Raw genomic sequence first — 23,465 nt, 5'->3', positions numbered from 1 at the left:
CACAAGGGAGTTGTGAGATTTTAAGTACCTTTCATGTGTTTCCGGTACGAATAGAAAAAATCCGACCCGAGGGCACGCACGTATGCTGGTAACGAGGCTTGCCGAGCACGTGCGACGTCGTTTACTGACTTCATAAAGCGCAGTAATTTTAAATCACTTTTAACGTCAAATAGTGCCTCTAAAACACGTTATTACGATCATTTAGTTTCAATTTTCATTTAAAGTCGTGCATACTTATATATGAGTGCGCGTTTTTGAAAAGGTGTAATATACCTTTTATATACCATACAATAAAAGAAATAAGAAGTGGCGCGTTGCGCAAATCTCATCTAAAATAGTGGATGTAAGGCGGGAGTTTTTCCAGCACTGGTCACATGACCAGAAACACACGTCAGGTGTGCAGGAAAATTGATCCTAGCCATCAGGTCCGACAAATTCCAAATGGAATTAAGAATGATATGAGGTAATTTTGTTCCTACCTCGGCATTATTTCACCACTAAACAAAGCAACGATATAGCGGTAATCGATGGACACCAGTCACAAAAAAGAGACACCAGTTTTTTTGGAAAACACTATGAGCAATTAACTTCTGAAGACAGCAGTACAAAACTGCCTAGTTGCGTATTATTATAATTTTTTCTCAAGTAATAACTTGACGTTGGTCGCCACAATGTGTCCCCGCCACAGTTCATGGAGTCGTGCAAAAACGGAGCGCGGCTGGATTAGAATGTTATACACCATGGCCGTTGACAGGTTGGAAGGCGGGGTATGCAGCTGAAAATGGCATCTTGACTGAAATATTTTGCCCATGAGTAGACGACCTCTCGAACATTGAGGAAAACGCAAGTGTTATACGACTGGTTCATTTATGTTTAAATTCTGTAAAATTATAAGAGGGCTCATAATTGCATGCTTTCGAAGGTGTGCAATTTTGTTAGACAAGAAGTATATAATATTGTTATGGTACTATTTAAAGGCAAGGGTGTAAGGAGAAGGGCTTTGATGAAATTTGACGGCAACCTTTTCAAATGATCGAAAAAGAAAGAGGAAACAGCGAGGAAAAGGCTGACGTCATGTCTATTTCAAGCCTCGATACAGTCAACTAAATTAAAACATTTTATCAACGTGCCCCTCGTAGACGCCTTTTACATAAAGTTGTAACCAGAATAAATTCAAATTCGAAAGTATAAACTCTTAAACTAAAGCGACACCATATAACCACAGCTAAGAAAACAAATCCATTTGTCATTTTGTCCGTCGAAGATGGCCACCTGCATTATTCATATAAGCTATTTTGTTTGTTATTATTGCATACAGGTCAGTTAAAGAATGTCATTTGTGGTGTAGAGGTACGAGTCCCACAAAGTGGTTGAGAGCTCACAGACTCCGAAAATGTCCATTTTCAGTACTAACTGTCTTCTTCTTCAAGTTCTACAAGAAGACGGACTAGAGAGCAATTCAGATAAGGTAATAACAGTCTTAAAAACGTGTTAACGTACTGTACCCTAAATCATTCTGCATGCTGTTCCGGTCGACCATCATCTGATGAGCATGTGTAGCCAATTTTCGTCATACCCTATCAACTGCATTGTCGTTGTTATTTTCCAAAAATGAACTTTAAAGGTTTGTGCATTCATTACGGCAATTTGGCATTGGAAAACATATTCAAGGATTCGTTTAATTGTTAACGCTCAGCTACAAATAACACTATATTGCCCAAACATTTACTGAAAAGATTACAAGATAAAAGGTTATACTTTTATTATAAACTTCTCTGATTAGCAATACTAACATATTTAAACAGTTTCTGAAAGAAAGAAAAAGCAAATGATTATTTGAATTAGTCATGGTAGACGGAGAAATAAAACATGTGTACACTTTAAACAATGAATCCAAAACATAAATGTTGTCAACATGTTCTCGTACATGCATATAAATATTTGATTGTCACAACGGATGAGCAGCAGCATGATACTTTTGTTACAAAAAAGTACCTATAAAAATCTCAAAAATCTGTTTTCAAACTATCCTGATTTTAAACAATGCATGCTTAAATCATCATTTGTGTGTGGCGTCTTCTCAAACCTTTGGAAACCTTTCTGCTGTTCTGACCAACTGATGCAGGATATATTTAAGAATGTCTGGATTAAAATGTTAAACAGAAGTATGGTTCAGTACAATAGATAGTTATCAATATCAGAATATGAAAAACAACCAACAAGAACATTCTTTCAAAAAATAAAAATAAAACATCACATAAATGAATCAAGCGATTTGTATTGCAGATGTAGTTTGAATATCGTTATATACTTTTAACATTAGAAGAAAAGGCATCAGTAACCACAGATATGTTTAAGTTTGTTAAATTGTAGGAATATAAACCAAATATATATAATAATGACATCTGATAATCTACATCTAAATTATACATGCTAAGATGATTTTTTAGGCTTAGCTTAGTTCAACCATATAAATAAACACGCTACATTGTGTTTAAAACTTAGTACACTGATTTGCCTTTATATGAAATTTACGGGCTATCCAAATCTAACAATGAATGATTTAAGATGAATATTATATTTTAAAGTTCATAGTATAACATGATGTATTAGTGTTACTTTGTTAATTATCTAACCAATCATGTATGATAATTTTAAGGTTTCTTTATAGTTAAAAGTGATAAACACTTTTGTCGTTGTGTGAGTCTTTTTCGTTATGATGTTTTTGTGATAGCCTACTTGTACATTTATATACATACATGCATACGATTTTTACATACGAAACAAATCTTAATTGTCATATAGAACAATATTTCAAGGGACTACTTGCGAATATACTTTACAGTATAATCCAAATATGAAAGGATTAGTAATGGCTCTAAAATAATGTACACATAACAATACTTTTCAAAGGTTAATAACACACGCAATTTAACGATTGCATTAAAAATAAACTAGCAAATTCAAATACACATATGGCAGTACCAGAAGAAGCTGAGCATGCTCAACGACATTGGAGTCATGAAATATGACTCTGATAATATAATAAACATATACATTGTTAAAGCATCATGTTCAGCACTTACTTTAAAAATAAAAGCTACACAAAGAGAGATAAATACACTTTAGGTGCACATCACGTAAGAACATTCAACCTCATTGCGTATTGCATTCTTCGTTAAGTTTATAAAACTCCAAAGAATGTTGTAAAATCGGCGTCAATATAGACAATGCGTGTTAATCTTGGTATTTTGCCATGTATGAAGCTTTTTTTAGCATGAAGGTACTTTCTGCTAATAGTATGGGCACCTGATGCCGTCCGGTTATTTCATAGTTATTTGACATACACTAAAAATCAAACGTTGATAACATTAAGTCGACATTTGAGGTCCGCGTAATGCTTTCTTAATACCTTTATTTAAAAAAGGGCTCTAACGTTTCTCAGTCTATCATACAATTTGTAAATCAATACAACTCTTTGAAGGATATCATACAATTCGTTTCCTTGTAGTTTCCCTTTTATCATAAACAAAGATTTTCTGCAAAACTTGTATAATAGTTAAATACTCGATCTTTAAGTAAATAAACCTAAATTTAAAAAAAACGCCGTAACTTTAAGGATATCGCTCATGATTTTGTAAAATGCGCTTTTTTGAATGACGAAATAAGGTGTGTCAAAGTACTAGGAGTGTTAAAATTAAAATACTGACGGCTTGAATTCTTTAACAAATGTTATCCTTATGAGTTCTTGTGTGCGTGTATTTACCTTGACTGTACCTGCGTGGGTTCGCTCTCTATTAAAACCAGAACATTTGTTTACACTCTAATAAGTGTTTGTGTCATTTCGTTCAGTATCAAAGAGTGAAATTGTTATAATACAAGTGTTTTCAGATGCAATACCGGGAAAACAAAATTTAATGCCAAAACATTATTGAGTCCCTTTATACGCTACGAACAGCTCCTGTGCAACTATGACATTAAAAAATTATTGACACCGATTTCATTTATAAATCACACCACTTAAAATTATGGCAAATACAACAAAGTGAAAAATGTTCTATGACATTAGAAAAACTGTAGTTATAAAAAATATAATTAATAAGATATTGTGAATGAAAACAACAGTTTTTAAAGTTCGATAAGAATCAGCAAAAATGAATTTACATTAAGTTTAAGAAAGCTCTGTTCTCCAAGTTGTTGACTGGCTTTAAACAACACACTTATAAAGGCTTTCTAAATAGTTCATAGATCACTAGAGAATGCAACATGAAATAGAACAATACTAATGGACAAGTATGTACGAAGCTGAATATAAAAAATGTTACTGAACATGTTGTGTTAGTAACTGGAAATAAAATTTATGCTTTACGGTTCTATCATAATTTATAAAACGTATTGAAAATAAAAACTTAACACAACATAACAAAATAAGTTTGCACTATGTCATATTTACACTCTGAATGTTTCTTTTAAACTTTAAATTCGATGAACCTTACAGTCTTCCCGTTTCTTCGTTGAAATTGGCGTATACATCAAAGGAACTTAGATACTCAGAAACACATCCGTGACAGAAGCTAAATTGTTCCTGAAAACACAAAAAACATAAGCATGGACACAAAAACGCGGACGTTGACCATTCAACTACAGCACAATGATAAAATGACTATAACGGAAATTATTTGAGAAATTATTTACCTGGTTCGGGATCGCTAACCTCCTCATGGTTTTGACCTTCCTAACAGAGTTAAGCACACTGACTTCGTGTTCCACGGCCATCTTGTGGAGAAGCAACGAAACGACACAGAATAGACCGCTTTTGCCCGCACCATCTCTGTGTTATTGACATGAAGATTTCAAGCAATGCATACTATTAAAACAATTGTGATTAAGCATAGTAACAAAATATTCCATTTGTCATGGGCAATCGATTGTAATGACCTAGATGACATATGAAAACACATTTTTAGATGTCTTAACTTTAATCCGAGGCTAAAGCTAACCATTTCCTGTCATATATGAAATAACATCGATAATAAATATGACTATTGGATACGTAAAACCTCTTTTTTTCTCGAACGATATAGCACCCACTAATAATACTCATTCAAGTTGATATTCAACGACGTATCCAACCAGTTTTTAAATGTAAAGCAATAAGGTGAAAAGGTAACCAATCAGTACTCACAAGCAATGTACCAAGATCGGCCCGTCACCTGACTGTTTTGTGACATTCTCTATCACGTTCAGAAATGAGAGAAAGTTTGTAGTTGACCTTGGAATGTTGTTCGTTTCATCCCAGTCGGTATATTGAAGATGTGGAATGGTTCGTTCAGTGCTCGTCTGGAGAAGTTAGTACGTATTAACACATTGACATTTATGATCAAAATTGTTGGTGAGGGAAAACTGTTGCCACTAGTACCTTAATGCATGCACGCTTGCAAAGTTTCAGATTGAATATGTCTCATGTATAAATTGTTTAAAACACATAATCTAAACATACATCTTTTTCGTAAAATCGACTTCAGTTCATTTCCGTTGCAAGGACATTAATAAAAAAGAATTTCTGTAAAGTCTACTACACTCATACTTGAAGGGGAAGGGACATGTTCAAATTCAGTAGTTTATGGACATATTTTTATTGTATTGATTCCTAGAATTATATAATTATCTAATTTCTTTACCCCTACTCCTTTGTGTTGAATTGTCAATGTTCGCTCTGCGTAGAACGTTTTCTTTTCCTCTCTTGAGCAACTGACTTGAAACGTTCCCTGTTTCAAAACGTCTTGGTTTGCCGCTGGGTAATATATGCCGATATTCTGTGTAGATACTATGATTTAGTATAGTGCTCGAAAAACAAATCGAATATACATGGTATTGTATTGAATTGTTAGAAGCTTCATTTTGATAAGACAATTCTTTACTTGAATCATTCAACAGTTTGAAAGATGGTCTTTGGTCAGGGCGAGATTGTTTATCCAAGTTTTGGATTTTTTTTTGCTGAACTAACTATTGGCTTTAATTATTATATATATAATATAATGTACACGGTGTTCAGTTTAAAAAATGGCTGACATCTGATTCCTATCTCTAACGTTGTATATGTGTCTGTCGGTTATAATATATTTTTTAAAACCAAATTAAAAAAGAACGTTACCCTTTGTTTGTCCATATCAGCTTCGAAGCTGACGATACATGAACAACTCTCTTGGACAACAAGGGTCAAAAAGTCGATTACTGTCTCTGGAAGTGGAGTCTGTGCTACCAGATTACGTTTTTTGATTCTGAAGCTCTGTGAAACGCAAACCAATGAAAACATATTACGACCAATGAGATTGTTTGTTGTTCTAGAACAGGTGAGCTGACGAAGACGATGTTGGATGAATCGTTAAAGTATGAACGCTGATAAAATGAATATATGTATACTTGATACAAATAAAGTCAATCTGACCAAATTACAATTCCGTGTCTTCGTAAATCTGAACCAGCAGCGATAAAGGACAGTTTTAAACAAATGTTTTGAATTAGTTTGTCCACATTGTATAAAGGGTAAATTATCAACTCCATTGCATCACATGCAGACGATGGAAATGCTTATTAAAGTGATTTGATTAGTAGGTGGTAACTATTATGAGTATGCACTTCTTGTTTGATTTTAGAAATGCAAACTAAAAAAATAGGACCATGCTTACGTGAATGTATACAGCATTGATGTAGTCTGACGCCCCATGTTTGAGGTTCAGGTAAAGTCTTGGCCTGTTTTCGTTACCTAAGCAAAAGCAACACTATCAAAATCCGAACACATAATCACAAAGACACCTTTATTCTTTCACTTCATTTGGCTCTGTATATAAAGACAATACAGCTGGAAACGTTAAGCTTTATTCAGCATCGATTGCCAAAAAAATTTCAAAACAATTTTACCACAAAACACATTAATTGTGACATTTTGAGCATGTTAGCAATATTTACCCGGAATATCTGCATTTGCTCTGTTTTTACTCAGGTGCTGCTTATTGCGCTCAACTGCAATTGCTTCGTCTTTCGTTCGTTTTTCGACGGTGTGTTGCAGTCGCTGAAAATAAATAAATGCAATTCACGCAAAGATACTATATTTAAATTGTAGGCCTCACAATTGAATCACATCTTGAAAAATATCTGTTTAAGGTAGAACTACAATAAGATACTTTACATGAAATGCATATGTTTGTACAGCACATCTTGTTTTGGTATAAACATTCACACAAATGAAAACGCAGTTGCCATGTCCATTATTTCAAATACAATTCAAAATTCATTTTGATATGTTTAATGCTGTTTGTGCATAATGATCAGCATCATCATTTTTCACAACGCTTATGAACACACAAAGGATATACTTGTACATTTACGTTTTCCTTAAGAAGGACAACATGAAGACTCCCTTATCGTACATGTTCCCATTCAAGGCATCCACTGGAGTTTCTTTATTTAAAATGCTACACGGTATACACGGACAGTAAACCTTTTGGATGACAGGCGATTGACTATACTACTTATCAACAGAATGCCTATGCTCAAGGATACCCACCTTAAACTGACTATTCAGTTCTTTTGAAGTGTGTTGTTTCATGAACTGGTCGAAGTTCTCTCCCTTGATTTGTTTGCAGTCGAAGGTCAACGAGTAAACCACAGCTGTGTGCAGAAACTGATACTGCTCCTGTTACGAGATATTGAAAGTAATAAGAGTCAATGTCATTTGAATACAACGCCTGGATGCATAGACGAAAGGATACTTGATACTTACCGATGGTATTTATATTTATTTGGTAAACGAAAATACTGGCTTAGCTCATGTTAACAAAAACGAAAAATTTAGAGGAGATAAAAGGTCTCAAATACAACATTTTGGGTTAAATTACAAATGAATATTATGTCGACATGCTATTATGTAGATATCATCAAAAAATGCGGTTTTAAGTATTAATATATGCTCACAAATATCAAGGAAACTCGGAAGAGAACGCGCACCAAGCAAATGAACATTTTTGAAAACTACATGCTACTTTGAGCAACAATAAGTCGTATTCGTATGGTTAAAAGTTATGAATCGCAGAATACATGAGCAAATATTTATCAAAATACAATCCTGATTTAAAGTCATAATTAGTTTATACTTTGTACTCGCACGGCAATTCTGCAATTGTTTGATTGTAAATGCATTATCCAATCCAATAAATGCTTAAACTTGATCCTTAAATCTCACCACTGTCTGAACCATATTCGGCCTGTTCAGGCGCATTTTGTGGACACATCCCGCGATATCAATGGCTCGTTCCGCCTCACCCTCTTTTGTCAGGATGTCCAGAGCAATGTATGTGCCTGTTCTGCCGACACCAGCACTGTATTTGTTACAGACATAATTTACTGTGGCATCAAACAAAATTATAATTTATTCAGAATGAACACCTACATTTGATAATTACAAACGCATTTCTCACACTCTTGTAAGGGTACATTTCCACTTGTTCATTAAAATGTGAAGCCCTTTTGCAATACCCTTTTCCAGGAAATTCGATATCAACTTTCCGCCATCTTGAAACATTCATTGACCAAGGTTCTAACTTTTTAAGAGCCATCATTGTTGTATTTTATGTTTAAAACGTATTATTATAGAGTAATAATTCAATCAAATAATCTCAACACTATTCAAGGGCCATGAGGAGAAAAAGAGTATACATAACGTTAGGAGCTGAGCATTTTAGTAACGTAAATTTTGAATAATTTGGAAATTGAACAAACCTGCAATGCACAACCGTTGGTCCATTTAGAGTACTCGGCGTACTCTGAACCCTCTGTCGGAACTCTATCATCGCGGTTACATCGTCGGGTATCGCTTTGTCAGGCCAACACGTGAAGTGCAGATGGTGCAACGTCCTTTCTTCGGTCCCCTGTAGGCGCATGGATTGTATTGCATGCATTAGTTGTATGCATAATATTTTGCTCCGCTAAGAACTGTCAAATTGCGTAAAAAATCTCAGCGCCTCCGTGAGAAATATGTATTCCTAATAATGTATAGAGTATACCAAAGTTTTATTTCGAGGAGAGGATACTTGAAAATTGAGGGTCCTCCAACCGTCCAACCTTAAACATCTGGCTCAATAGAGTTTCCCCAAGAACTTCAATGAATTTAGGGATTCCAACCCTATCTGCAGACGATGAAATGCAATTTAGAATTCCTATTGCAAAAACTTTCGAACCCGTGCAAAGTCTGCCATTTAGGTAATCCATAGTTGACAATTTTAATAAGTCTTTCCCAGTACTCAATTGCGGGATTTAAACGGCTGGGAGTATGTTGTTGTTGTTGTTGATTTTTTTTTGTTTTTTTTTAGGGTCGGGGGCAGGGTTGAGTGTAGGTAGTTAAAATAACAATGTTCAGTGAGTAAAATGTATTGCATCCTGTCATTGAGGCGCATATTGTGATCGTCTTAACAATAAATACGCACGTGTCAGTTTACTGTGTGGTAAAACTCTTAAAACTTTGTACAGAAAGTAAATAAAGAAATCATTTTCTTGAATCAAAAGAAAATATCATTTTATTCTTAAATTGATTAAATCAGGTGAGTGTCAAAACATATTTAACAATTCATGCGAACACTTTCAACATAAATTGTAACTAAATCTAGCAGAGCAAAATAATATGGCTAATTATTATGCACTGGCCATGTCACAAAAGGCTTCTGTTACAATGAGCGGGTTGTAATTTGTCTATTTAAACCCGGAAGAATAAAAATCGGCTTGCATTTTAAACTTTAAGTTTAAAGTATGCTTGTTTACAATGAGCTCGCTGAAGCATTGCGGACAATATTGACAGTAAACCTTTATAAATTCGATAGCCATTCGCTAAATGCTTCTAGCTGAAGATAAATACTATTAATGAAATAAATTAAGTCCTATCAGAAGTCTGGTTATTCATAAACGTGTCTTAAATGTGAAACTAATCGTTTTTGCATAAGACGATATTTTGCATGACACTCTCTACTTTCAACCTTTACGTTAATGTACTTTACAATCATTGCAAACAAACAAGAGACCAAAAATTGGTTGGATTGTACGTTTAAATCTAAAACTTGAACAAACCTAATAATAAACCTTAATAAAACTTCATTTAACGCGACAGTTCTTCTTCAAACAATGAACATATCAGAATCGATTTAATAAAGACTCAACACCAACTAAGTAGAAATATTTTTGGAAAAGCATGAACTTTCTTAGTTCAGTTTCTTACCATGGTCATCGTTAAGGCTCGCCTTGTAAACTCAGCATACTCATCCTCTGAGCGGCTCTCCACCTTTATTTCACCATACATCTTACTGACCCCAGGGTTTGGCCAGTATTGCTCGCATTTAGGGGTCTGAATTAGCACACCAAAACATTGATGATATCTCTACGTTGAATTATCAAAGCAATAAGTATTTTAAATAGAATAGTTTGTCTTTACCAGAACAGGACTACGATGAGATCCAAACTCTTCACTGATCACTGAAGTTTCTTATAATGTTCATTTAGAAAAATAAATAATCAGAAAGGAACAAAATGTATCTAATTTGACGGTTTTAATAACCTTTTTCACTCAATTATCAGTACGACGTCGTTCCAAAATTGTGCAAACTATAGCCTTAGTATGTCTTTAACAGTTCCATGGTAATAACGTTTTTTTTTGTACCAAATTGTAAACAGTGACTGAATCTTATGATTACCATAAATGATCAATGTTTATTTGCGCTTACTCCATGTTCAATGAGATTGGTAACCATGACAATTTTCTCAACCCTTTGTTGCCAAATCATTTTCCAGAACAAGCTAAAATCGTCCAGTTGTTGGGACATTGGACCTGGAATGGAAATATGCCATATTGCAAATTCTTATATATTGTTAAAATACTTATATTGGAAGTGTGTTACTAACGATAGTACATAAATGGCTAAAATACTATTAAAATTATTAAATAACCGTTAAAACGGACGCACGCTGAATGTTTCTTGCTGTCGTTAAGTTTAAATCTAATAATTTACTGGACTCAAATGGCTTTTAATATATTTTGTTTTATTTTCTGTTTGATAAATTCAATCCATTTCAATATTTCGGGTTGAAAGATTTTTATACCGATTGCACCATGTTCATGGTACAGTATCACTATCATACTTTGGATAGAAGTATAGTATACACCAAATATATACATCAATTCAAATAATAGCTTTTTACGTCTGTCAATTGCATTCAAATTTTCTGCTGTATTCACAAACGCAGTGCATTGAATTGCATGCACTTTAATAATGACATTCTATGTAACAAAATAACCTCCGTGAGTATCACATGTCATTGTCCTTCTTACCTAATGTGGCGATGTACTGCTTCGGCTTTTTATACCCCTGAAATAGGTTTACAAACACGCGTTTAATACAATCTATTTACGTTTCTTTCTTCAAACATTAGAAACGATGACACTGTGTAAATAGAACCTCCCTGTAGAATAAAACATGTAACAAGGAAGTTTTAAAAATAACATTTTCTACTTACAGAGGCATAAAATAGCACGTGAATAAAAAAAACGGAAAAAGAATCTAAATATTTCAACCGTTTTACAAAACAATTAAGCGGGCTCGATCGTTGTTTTCAGTAAAGTGTTCCTTGAATATTTAGCTGCAGAAACCCTCGCACGAACAACTACCGTAGATTTAATAAGTTGCCTTAGATTCTGATTAATCAAAACATTGCAAATAAGTGCGCAGCGGAGTGAACGCCAATATATGTGGTTGTTTTTCAGTCGAACAAGAGGCAAAACTCATTGATTACAAAAGTCAAAATGAATACATATTGTGCTTATAGTCAATGACAGTATGAGTACCAAGTTCCATGTGGATATTTGAAACTGTGGTAAGGTCATGGCCAATGTTAAACTTTTACAGCAGACGACTTCAATGACAACAAGGCTACGGCAATACTTTTTTGTTTCCAAAATCAGACGAGCTTATAAACTTATTTCTAGAACGCTACATACGTCAATAAAGCTGGCATTTATGTAGTCTGATCCACCACTGCTCGTGACCTTGACCCTTGAATCATCGTCTAAATGGTCACAAAGAAAAACTCTAAATTAGCCAAGTATTGTTATTCAATCACACTATTAAATAGTTGTACATGAGTTTAGTTACGATAAACAAAGGTAACGACATATTTAGTTTCATTAACATTAACAACAAAGATCAAAACGTCCCGAATCGCTACTATTTGGTACGGTTATCAGACAAGGCACATACAATATGCAATAACAATGATCATCACTTACATGGATAAATGCCTTTGTATCGATTCTTACTCATGTTCTCCCGCTTCTGCGATTCCACATACGGCTTCACAAGACCGCTAGAAAATTTCTGTAAGCAGGGATTAACTAACACATGTGTAACTAAAATAAATAAGGAGTATATTATGACTTCACTTAAAGTTTTTGGGGAAATATTAATATTATAGTATACCCTTTTAATTGTTCCTGTAGTGCACTTTCTAAAACTTATTCCAAATAAATAGAATTTTGAACTATTTCGCGAATGTACCATTAGAATTATGAATTATAAGAATGCCAATGTCATTCTATTGCATACTACGAATAATCATGGTACATGTTATACGATCGACCATAACATTTACCTCAAATTCTGCACTAAACGCATCATATGTCTTTCCGTCCACATACTTGACGAGTTGATTAATGTGTACTTTTGACTTAATAGTTGATGATCCAAGTTCATTGTAGTACGTCTGATCACCTCTTGAAGAATTCTCAAGAGCCCCATTCCTCTCGTCATCTACATTACACAATGCACTAAATAAAAAGTCACATCATAAATTAAACCTTTACAGTACTAACCTTCAATCGAATCAAACAAAGGACCGACTTACACAAATGTTTTGAGATTTGTCGACAGAGTGTACAATTTAGACCACACCTTGACTGAAACTACTATCTTACAAAACTCGTTGTAAAGCTTACCTATCTCCAGGTCAATCTCGCTTTCAAATGCAGTTTCTTCATGGGTAGATACTTGGTGCTTAGCAGCATTGGGTTTGTTTGCTGGTGGCCGGGAAATCGTTGGAATTGGCTTCGTTGATTCTCTCTTGACCTGTCCTTCATTATAGTATGTCCGATCTTGTGCTGATGAAAACAAGTCATTCAAGAGAGATTTAAGTATTTTTGTAATAAAAAGGACAAGCAACCAGATGGTCCCAAATCGGCAAATACAGTATTTCATCAAAACAAGCATAGAATCTTCAATTGGAGCTCACTTGAGGACGAAATGAATTCACTTTTATATGATTTGAAGAATATTTTGTCGTTGCTTCAGCTCAGTGTATCCGTAATAAAATATCGCATATTGGTTTCCAAGTTTATAATGTTTATATTTAGCCTGTAAAAGTAACGTGATTAGTACAGATAGCTATATCGACGCTATTTCTAAATCTAACAGTATTTGCGTGGAAGACTAATCAAGTGAATTTCGAATTGGATAATTACGCAAAAACTGCGAAAGATACATAGGCCATAAGCGATGTAATACACCAATACGTAAGATTCCATGCGTTGTACACATCGACATCAATTATTTGTAAGTTCTTGTAAAATTTCGTTTTTTCTCTTGCAATTGTCTCTTTTGGTGTCTAGTCTCTTTAATGTCGGTTTATATAATGAACCCTTAACATTTCAAGATATTTTCTGAGAAATTTACGGATCATATATTCACTTGAGCTTTTACAAATATGTAAGTTACTTACATTTTTTATTCTTTTCGTCGGTAATGCTAGGTTGGAACGTTACATTACCATTTCCCTTGTTTTGGCTCGAGGCAGGTTTTCTTGTTGTTCTAATAAAAGTAAAGCGTATTACGTAAATAATGTAATCAGTTAACCTTTTTATATTTAAACAATATGGGCATATGAAATTTTAATCGCATAAACTTATTTCATCAATTTTCAAATTGCACGGTATCGGCAAATGATTGTTTCCTGTCACAGATAATAATTTACATAATACACATTATTAACAGAAACGGAATTGTTTAACTAATATGGTATACCTTCGTCGAAAGAAGAAAAATGCAACAGCGACGGCAACGATGAGTACAACGCCGCCACTCACAGCTCCCGCAATAGCTCCTACTAGAGACCCGTCTGTTTTCCCTTTTTAAGAAATATATATGTTTGATGATCTTACTACATCATACGGACTACTAATTTGAATTGTTCAGTATACAAGAAGTTTTTTGCATCATGTTTAAGTAGCTGAATAACAGCCCATTGTTTTAGGTATGACTTGCTAAGGCTTATACTTTAATTTTCTAAGCATTGCATGATTAACTTGATTTATATTTTATATTGAACTACAATTAACTATGTCAACAATCAATCATAGTGTATTGATATTAATTGTGAAGCTTGTTTTATTGTATAAACATGTATGTTCTTTAAATGTAGCATTGTTAAAAGGTCGATTTAAACCAAATATAATACTAAATTTGAAGACTATGAAAAATTGAATAATGTACATCAACCGAAAATAAAAGGTACATATAAATAATTATGGTGTAACATTTAAAACAATTATAGTTTATTGATTTAAGTATATGAATAGTGTGTTTCTACTAATACTATATATCATATTCTTACTTGAACAGTCATTGCCTTCGTAGCCATCGACACAGCCATATTTACAGTTTCCATCATCGTTACATATCTTTACTGCTCCACTTTCCTTACAATTTGCAGGACAATGAGTTTTACACAGGTTGCCATAGAAGGTTCCATTGCATCCATTCAAACAATGACCAGTTCCTTTATCGCACTTTCTTTCAAAACAAAAGGCGCTGCAGGATTCGTTGCAAAAACGTCCATGGAATGAACGATCTATACATAAATTACAATTTCCCGAGTCTTGCGCGCATGTTTCACAATTTAAATTGCATTGGATGTCACACTTGTCTCCCCAAAACGTGTCTTTACAGCCGATTAGACAAGTGCCAATGTTTGAACTACAGTGCCCATTCAAACAGTTGCTATTGCAACTGATGCAACTTCCATTATCATGTGGATAAAAACCCATGTTACATTCCAAACACTTTCCATAAGTTTGATTGCATCTCTTGCAATTATCATTCAAGAACGAACAACTTTGAGAACAATCGCGACCGTAAAAACCATCAATGCAACCGTATATACACTCAGGCCCACTCTTGCAGGTACCGTCTTTGCAATTACCTGGACATTCACAGCACGCATTGTCATCAACATAAAACGTTTGGTTAACACATCTATCACACTCGGTTTCGGAACAATACTGTGACTGACACATACATTGTTTTCCAGTATTGACGTATCCATCTTTACATGAAGTACATACGTCAGCTGCAACGCTACATTTGCAATTGGGTGGACATCGACAGGTTGGTCCACTGTATCCATTGTGGCACGACTCGCAGTATGATCTTTCAGATTGCAGACACGATGCGCATGGTTTGTCACAATGTGTTGTACAATTGTCACCCGAATATCCATCAACACAACCAAGTGTGCATTTCCCCTGATAACGTGAGCATATGTCTCCTATGCAGTTATCCGAGCAATGTAAGTTACATGATTGATCGTAAAAACCTGATTTGCATTGGTCGCATTTATTGCCAGAAAAGTTAGGAAGACATTCACAATGGCCATTAGTCCTGTCACAGAACGATGTGGTACATCCTACGCTGCAAGTTTGGTTACAAATTTCACCGTATTTTCTATCCACACACGTATCACACTTATTTGTATAAAAATTTGGGTGACATGAACAAGTCCCATTTTTTTCACACAGTCCATTTACACATCCTACGGAACAGGATATATTGCAGTATGGCCCGTAGTATCCTGATTGACATTCGCTGCATGTATTTCCCGTAAATCTAACTAGACAATTGCAACTTCCGTTATCATAACAAACGTCATCCTGACATCCCGGGGAACAAGGTGTTTGACAGAGGGTTCTACTTCCATAGAATCCCGTTTTACAAGAAGTACAATCAGTTCCATTCGAACATCGGCAGTTCTGACTAATGCAATAGTGTGTACAATCTGAACCATATTTTCCTTGTACACACATATTGCATTTCGTTCCTTCGAAGTTTGCTGTACATTTACTACATGCTCCTTCATCATTGCATACTCCCCCATCACACCCGACTGGGCAGCTCTTGCTACACTCACTGCCTGTATCATAAAATGTAGCCTTGCAGCTGTAACATGGTCTGCCGTCCTCCTGTTCGCACGCAGAACAGTTACCGGGACAGGCATTGTGACATCTCCAGCCATATATTCCATCGATGCAGCCATCCAAACAAAAGTTATTTCCATGTCTGACATCGGATCCGCATTGATCTTTTCCTCCTTCACAGCACACACAGGCCGGTCTGCAGTCCAGCCCGTTTATGAAGACTGTGACGAGAGAAAGTGTTATAAAAAATAGTTAAGTTCCGTATTTAATCTTTTCCAGTTGTATCTTAACTTTAATTGAGAAGGCAACTACGAAATATTTAAAAAAGTTTACTCTTACCAGCCATACATGATTGTACCATGCAGAGCAAACCAAATATCCAAAATATCATTCTGTCATGGAGGTGTCTCAAATAGTTGTCTGAAACATACAAATAATGGAAAAAAGATTTACGTATAATTATTTACTTTTAGATGCTTGTTTTTTTATTAAAAAACAAAACAAAACAAAAACAAGTCAAAGTCCGTTTGATTCGTTTATACTAATCGCCATCAAATTTGCATCATCTAAAGAAATCAGTATATTTACAATGTAAATGAAATAAATTCGTTTACTATTTAGTTTAAGAATATAGCATATTAGATACGACGTTTGATTTCCCATATTCTAGCTGAAAAATGAGGACATTTGAGGGCCCATATTCATTTTCATAATGCATCCTTAGTCTGATACTCAGATTAAGAAATTCATTATTTTAAATGTATCAAAAAATATGTCAGATTATACGGCACGCACATTGAAAGTATAAACAAATGCTTATGCGGGAGTGAATAGTTTCAATCACGAGGGCTGCGGTTGACGTTACTGTTTTGTATCATGTTTTAAAGGACCACGTCCAAAAAATAGAGTGCTGTACGAATGCATTACGCATTACCGTTATGACCGATATTTGAAGCGCCATCGAACTACTCCATACATTTTATTATGACCGCTTTTTGAAGTGCCAACGGCCTGCTGCATATGTACCATTATGACCGATATTTGAAGTGCAAGCGGCCTGCTCCAAACTTAACATTATGACCGATATTTGAAGCGCCAAAGGCCTGCTACATACGTACACTTATGACCGGTATTTGAAGTGTCAATGGTTTGCTCCATAACTACCATAATGACCGATATTTGAAGCGCCAAAAGCATGCTCCATACTTAGCCTTATGACCGCTTTTCGAAGCGCAAACGTCCTGCTCCAAACCTTCCATAATGACCGATATTTAAAGCGCCAAAGGCCTGCACCATACGTACCCTTATGACCGATATTTGAAGCGAAAACGTCCTGCTCCATACTTACCCTTATGACCGATATTTGAAGCGAAAACGTCCTGCTCCATACTTACCCTTGTGACCGATATTTGAAGCGAAAACGTCCTGCTCCATACTTACCCTTATGACTGATATTTGAAGCGAAAACGTCCTGCTCCATTCTTACCCTTATGACCGATATTTAAAGCGCAAACGTCCTGCTCCATACTTACCCTTATGACTGATATTTGAAGCGCAAACGTCCTGCTCTATTCATACCATTATGACCGATATTTGAGGCGCAAACCTCCTGCTCCATTCTAACCCTAATGACCGATATTTGAAGTGCCAGCAGCCTGCTGCATATTTACTATTATGACCGACATTAGAAGAGCTAACGGCCTGCTCCATTCTCATTGGTGCTATCCTCCGCCTAGTGATCTGCCCAATTAGCATTTAGTAAGTCAGTGGACTGTTTTGGAATTTCATTGGTATTCTCATAAATTTCTTTTAAATAAAGTATCGTGTGGACCTCGGAAATTTATCAGACATTATATGAGACTCTATCATAGTTACATACTCACTTTTTTAATTATTTAATCCTAAGTAGCAATGCGGCTTTAAACATAACTCAATGTTTGTGAATGTTCGTCTTCGTTTAAAATAAACGTAAATTTATGCGTGATATAGTAAAAAATTGGCCTGATATTTAATACTGTTAAATTAAAATGATTAAACATAATTATTTCGTGTATTGGGCAAAGCATGTATTTTAATTATTAGTATCAAGCTAATCGCCGATGTACACAATGTTCTCGAAGTTATATGTTATACAAGGGTTGCGGTCTATTTGATAAACATCCGCAAATGTAAGTATTCAACGTTCTTGCAAATATAACCATTCAAACTTATTTTATTCATACCCCGTTTTCCTTAAATATACATAAACAACTTATATTAGTTTCTTATTATAAGGATGCTGTTTCATAATGCATGTTTAATGACTGAAGTAAGTTGGGCATTTTGTTCTGAATTAATTTCCGAGCCTGTTCATCATTGAAACAAACTTGTGTTTTTGTTAACATACATTTTAAGAAACAAATAAAAATGACAAAGCATTAGATTGACAATAAACTATTAGAAAGTAACTATATCTATAACTATAACATGTGTTCGTTTTAATAAAAGCAAAACAAAACAAACTTTGTATATCCTTATAATGCTATTTGGAAATGAATACTTTAAATTAAATACTGCTTAATCCAAAACAAACACAAAAACAACACAGCAACTGCATATTATGTTCCTTTTGCTTGCTTGATCAATCCTTTGTAAAACAATACACCACGATCCTGATTCACAATGGAACAATTATGACATAAAGATTTTTCAAAAATTATTTAAAATATTGGAATGATTGTAATTATGGTGAATATGAAATGTCTTCTCATCGCACTTACATATATCAATAATCATGCCACTCTTTATCATTATAATAAGCTGTATGATATATAAAATCCACTATTTATTCACACTTACTATGTATGTGCGTATGCTGAAAGATGTTTCAGGTTCAAGTTTTGCATTGCCACATGAATAAAACATAATGAAAATTAATTATTAAATGTGTTCATCAATGTTTTAACCTACTAGAATGCATTGTACGAACAGTTTCGCTAATACCGCTTTTATATTTCATAATCAAGCAAATAGTATTTCTAATATATTTTACAGTAAGTAACTTTATGGTAGACTAACGTTGATTAAAGAGGCATTTAAGTCAAAATCAGATGTTAATTACTTAAATAAATTAAAAGATTCTAAGTTTTGAATTTTATCCTTATTATAACAGTTAACATAACGCGTCAAAAAATAAGTACATTATAAAGAGGCACTCACCTTAGTCTTTTTCATAACAATCCGCATTCACGACTGGACTGTCATATTATATTAATATTTCTCAAACAGGAAGAAAAAATCCCAACCATTGTCAATCCTATCCACCTTACACTATTTCGACACTGGTATTTAGCCGCTTGCAATGGGCTGAATAGACTACTGAAACATGATACTCCATTTAAATATTAGAAAAACTACTCAAGGTTTATGAATATTCGCCGTTTTGAAATCCACTGTGCTTTTATGCGTTATAATGTAAATTATGCTATGTACCTGCAATATTAAATATTTCTAAATTGAAAGACTTATATATCGCATATAATAATTGCACTGTTAAAAGAACGTATTTGGTCGTCGTTACAATGATTGTGGTTTAAGTTATTCGTCTATCCAATTAAAGCGCAATACTTCCTGCTTCGATTCGATATATTGATTTGAAATTATTATCATTATGTCGCTTAAGTTATTATTTAATTGCCCTACAAATATATCTATACAAATTATTGTCGTTTATAGTTGGTTTTCAAGATATATTTAAACTATACTATAAACATTAGTTTACTAAACAATGAAAATTCTTTTCTAAGATGCGTATTGTGTAATTTCAAAGGTTCTATTAACACTATATATGCTCAGGATCAAAACACACTGTCGATCTTGCTGACAGATATTTTATGAAACAAAACATTAATGTAACAATCGACAATTGACTAATTGACTTACATTAACTGAAACTGAACTGAAACTTAAAATTGTTTTGCTCTGATTTAAAAAAAGTGTATATTATAAGCCATATTATCTTAAAAAAGCAAATATGATTGGTGTTCAAAAAAGAAAGCGATATTTCTGCGCTTATTAACTGGGGGAGTTTGTGACCACGTGGCTATTAATTTTAAAAAGAAAATCAGTTTTATATGTTTAATCTTTTCATCAAATTTTATTGTGCCTTTCATACAATGTTTTCCTTTTTTGACTTTATAAATCACTGACAACTAACGCACGCACGCAAGCACACAGGCACACAAGAACGTGATCACGCACGCAAGCACACACGCACACACTAACACACGCTCACGCACGCACGCACGCACGCACGCACGCACACGTAACACGCACACACATATACATTTCGACGCATGAACGTACACGCACGCACGCGCGCACGCACGCACGCACACACACACACTTGCTTTCAAGCGTGTCTCTGCAGTCTCCACGTTTGTTATGAATTTAAGGCAACATCAGATTAATAATTTGGTTCTTACATTGACCGCACCTCTTTTTACGAAATGCATAACAAGTACTGGCTTTTTTTCATTTTGCGCCTGCACGTAGAAATTTTACCGACTTTAATTTCATAGATTCATTGACATATCATGACTAATAGGAGATTATATTCCATTTTATTTCATAAGGCTTCACAGAAAAGGAACCATAGGCCCTCTAAAAGCAGAAAGTGTGATTGTATACAGAAGTTTCAAAATATGTTCTGCTTCTTAGCACATCGAAAAAACACGAAATCAGATGGGAAATCTACTTAGAATGTAGCAACGTATGAAACTATAATACAAGGTAGAATTTTAGCCTACTGCTATAGTGATTTTATTTTATGCTGTACTGTATAATTAATGATAATATGCTTACAGCAGAGAAAAATGAGTTTGGCATCAAATATGTGAAAGTAAATAATAGATACAGCTTTTCGCACGCATTTAAAATGTGTGTTGTTGTTTTTTTCAAAATCGCCTTTCGCCATTTTGTCATATCATTGAAATAAAAATAAGTACAAAATTTTATTTTGTTATAGCTCGCTCGCCCGTATATTTTTTTTCTTGAAAATCGGTATAACATTTTTTATGTGACCTTATTCAAAATTAATAAAACAAGTTTCGAGCTAAGACAGTTATTCTCTTTGCATGCCCTGATCACGTTGTATTTGTATCGCAAACCAAAGTTTCTAAGTCACCGTTAAACAATTATGATGATGAAGAATTCTCCATATTTTTCAATTGCATTGAAATACATCATAGTGAATGTAATATGAATACTCATCGCACTTACAAATATCAAATAATCACATCCTCGTTCACCTCTTAAAATGTAAAAGGGGCTTTCTCAAAGAAGTTATACTTATTATAATGACAAATTATCAATGATTATATCCGTGTTACTCACTTAATGTTTAAAAGGGACTTTCTCAAAGAACTTATGATAACGACGAATTATCATAATCATATCCTCATTAGCCACTTAATTTTTGAAGTTTTTTTTTCATTTAATTTATACTTACGACAAATGATTCAAATTTTACTTAAAATTTATACACTATATTTACGTAAATTAACTTATAAAACATAATGTTCACCAACATCACAATCATATCCTCATTAGCCACTTAATTTTTGAAGTTTTTTTTTCATTTAATTTATACTTACGACAAATGATTCAAATTTTACTTAAAATTTATACACCATATTTACGTAAATTAACTTATAAAACATAATGTTCACCAACAAAGTTTTAAACACTAGATTGTTTTTCGCAGACTGAAACTTCGGAAATTGGTCATTATCTTTAAGAATTTTAATTTTAATTATAAGAATAAATATGACAAAACGAGTGTTGTTGATGCAAAAGGATATAATATACTTTAAATCCGTACAACATTCTATGGTAATTTTTATATATACTCGGCTGTACAACCCCAATAACAAACTAAATTTAATACAGGTACCAAAACAGTGAGAATTTGAGTTCATTTAAAGGCATAAGTTTATTTCAATTGATAAATATGTTTGATTTTTTTTATAAACTCAAGTATGGCTCAGACAATAACGATACTTCATTTTTAACCGGCACTTTTAAGATATATGCGATATTCAACCGTGGCTGATATTCAATGAGATGGAAGCAAAACATTAGTTGTTCTTAAAAAACTTAAAATGCACTTGCGTACAACCGCAGCATAGTAAAAGATAACTTTATCTAAAAGGTTTCATATTATAAATTGGAACATGCAGAATCGTACAGATAGTGACCAAGGTTCTTTTCACTATACAGTCGATCCCCGTTGGCTCGAACTAGCTTGGCTCGGATTCCTCGTTGGCTCGAACTAAGTTGGGTCTGATTTCTCGTTGGTTCGAAATACCTTGGCTTTGATTCCTCGTTGGCTCGAACTAGCTTGACTCGGATTCCTCGTTGGCTCGAACTAAGTTGGGTCTGATTTCTCGTTGGTTCGAAATACCTTGGCTTTGATTCCTCGTTGGCTCGAACTAGCTTGACTCGGATTCCTCGTTGGCTCGAACTAGTTTGGCTCGGATTCCTCGTTGGCTCGAACTAGCTTGGCTCGAATTCCTCGTTGGCTCGAATTAGCTTGGCTCGGATTCCTCGTTGGCTCGAACTATCTTGGCTCGGATTCCTCGTTGGCTCGAACTAGCTTGGCTCGGATTCCTCGTTGGCTCGAACTAGCTTGGCTCGGATTCCTCGTTGGCTCGAACTAGCTTGGCTCGGATTCCTCGTTGGCTCGAGCTAGCTTGGCTCGGATTCCTCGTTGGCTCGAACTAGCTTGGCTCGGATTCCTCGTTGGCTCGAACAAGCTTGGCTAGGATTCCTCGTTGGCTCGAATTAACTTGGCTCGAATTCCTCGTTGGCTCGAACTACCTTGGCTCGGATTCCTCGTTGGCTCGAACTAGCTTGACTCGGATTCCTCGTTGGCTCGAACTAAGTTGGGTCTGATTCTTCGTTTGCTCGAACTAGCATGGCTCGGATTCCTCGTTGGCGCGAACTAGCTTGACTCGGATTCCTCGTTGGCTCGAACTAAGTTGGGTCTGATTCCTCGATTGCTCGAACTAGCTTGGCACGGATTCCTCGTTGGCTCGAACTAGTTTGGCACGGAATCCTCGTTGGCTCGAACTAGCTTGGCTTTGATTCCTTGTTGGCTCGAACTAGCTTGGCTAGGATTCCTCGTTGGCTCGAACTAGCTTGGCTA

At 34.7% G+C, this 23,465-nt stretch overlaps 1 protein-coding gene across 1 annotated transcript; it reads right to left on the bottom strand.

The window, feature by feature from the left end:
* Positions 1-1,747: 1,747 nt before the first annotated feature.
* Positions 1,748-19,835, bottom strand: LOC128205814 (receptor-type tyrosine-protein phosphatase kappa-like). The gene is made up of 22 exons (XM_052907798.1): positions 19,478-19,835; positions 16,619-16,699; positions 14,701-16,500; positions 14,112-14,214; positions 13,810-13,898; positions 13,031-13,192; positions 12,688-12,845; positions 12,326-12,413; positions 12,038-12,105; positions 11,372-11,408; positions 10,767-10,870; positions 10,265-10,390; positions 8,779-8,927; positions 8,243-8,378; positions 7,568-7,696; positions 6,970-7,072; positions 6,690-6,766; positions 6,155-6,289; positions 5,682-5,816; positions 5,186-5,340; positions 4,696-4,831; positions 1,748-4,585 (listed from the first exon to the last, which is right to left on the bottom strand). Exons 2-22 carry the CDS (start codon positions 16,668-16,670, stop codon positions 4,493-4,495), a joined length of 4,035 nt encoding a protein of 1,344 aa, XP_052763758.1. The 5' UTR covers positions 16,671-16,699; positions 19,478-19,835; the 3' UTR covers positions 1,748-4,492.
* Positions 19,836-23,465: the final 3,630 nt, after the last annotated feature.

This window comes from Mya arenaria, chromosome 10 (genome assembly GCF_026914265.1).
Source record: "Mya arenaria isolate MELC-2E11 chromosome 10, ASM2691426v1".
In the NCBI taxonomy this organism is placed as follows: Eukaryota; Metazoa; Mollusca; class Bivalvia; order Myida; family Myidae; genus Mya; species Mya arenaria.
This window is presented reverse-complemented; position numbering and strand designations above follow the sequence as displayed.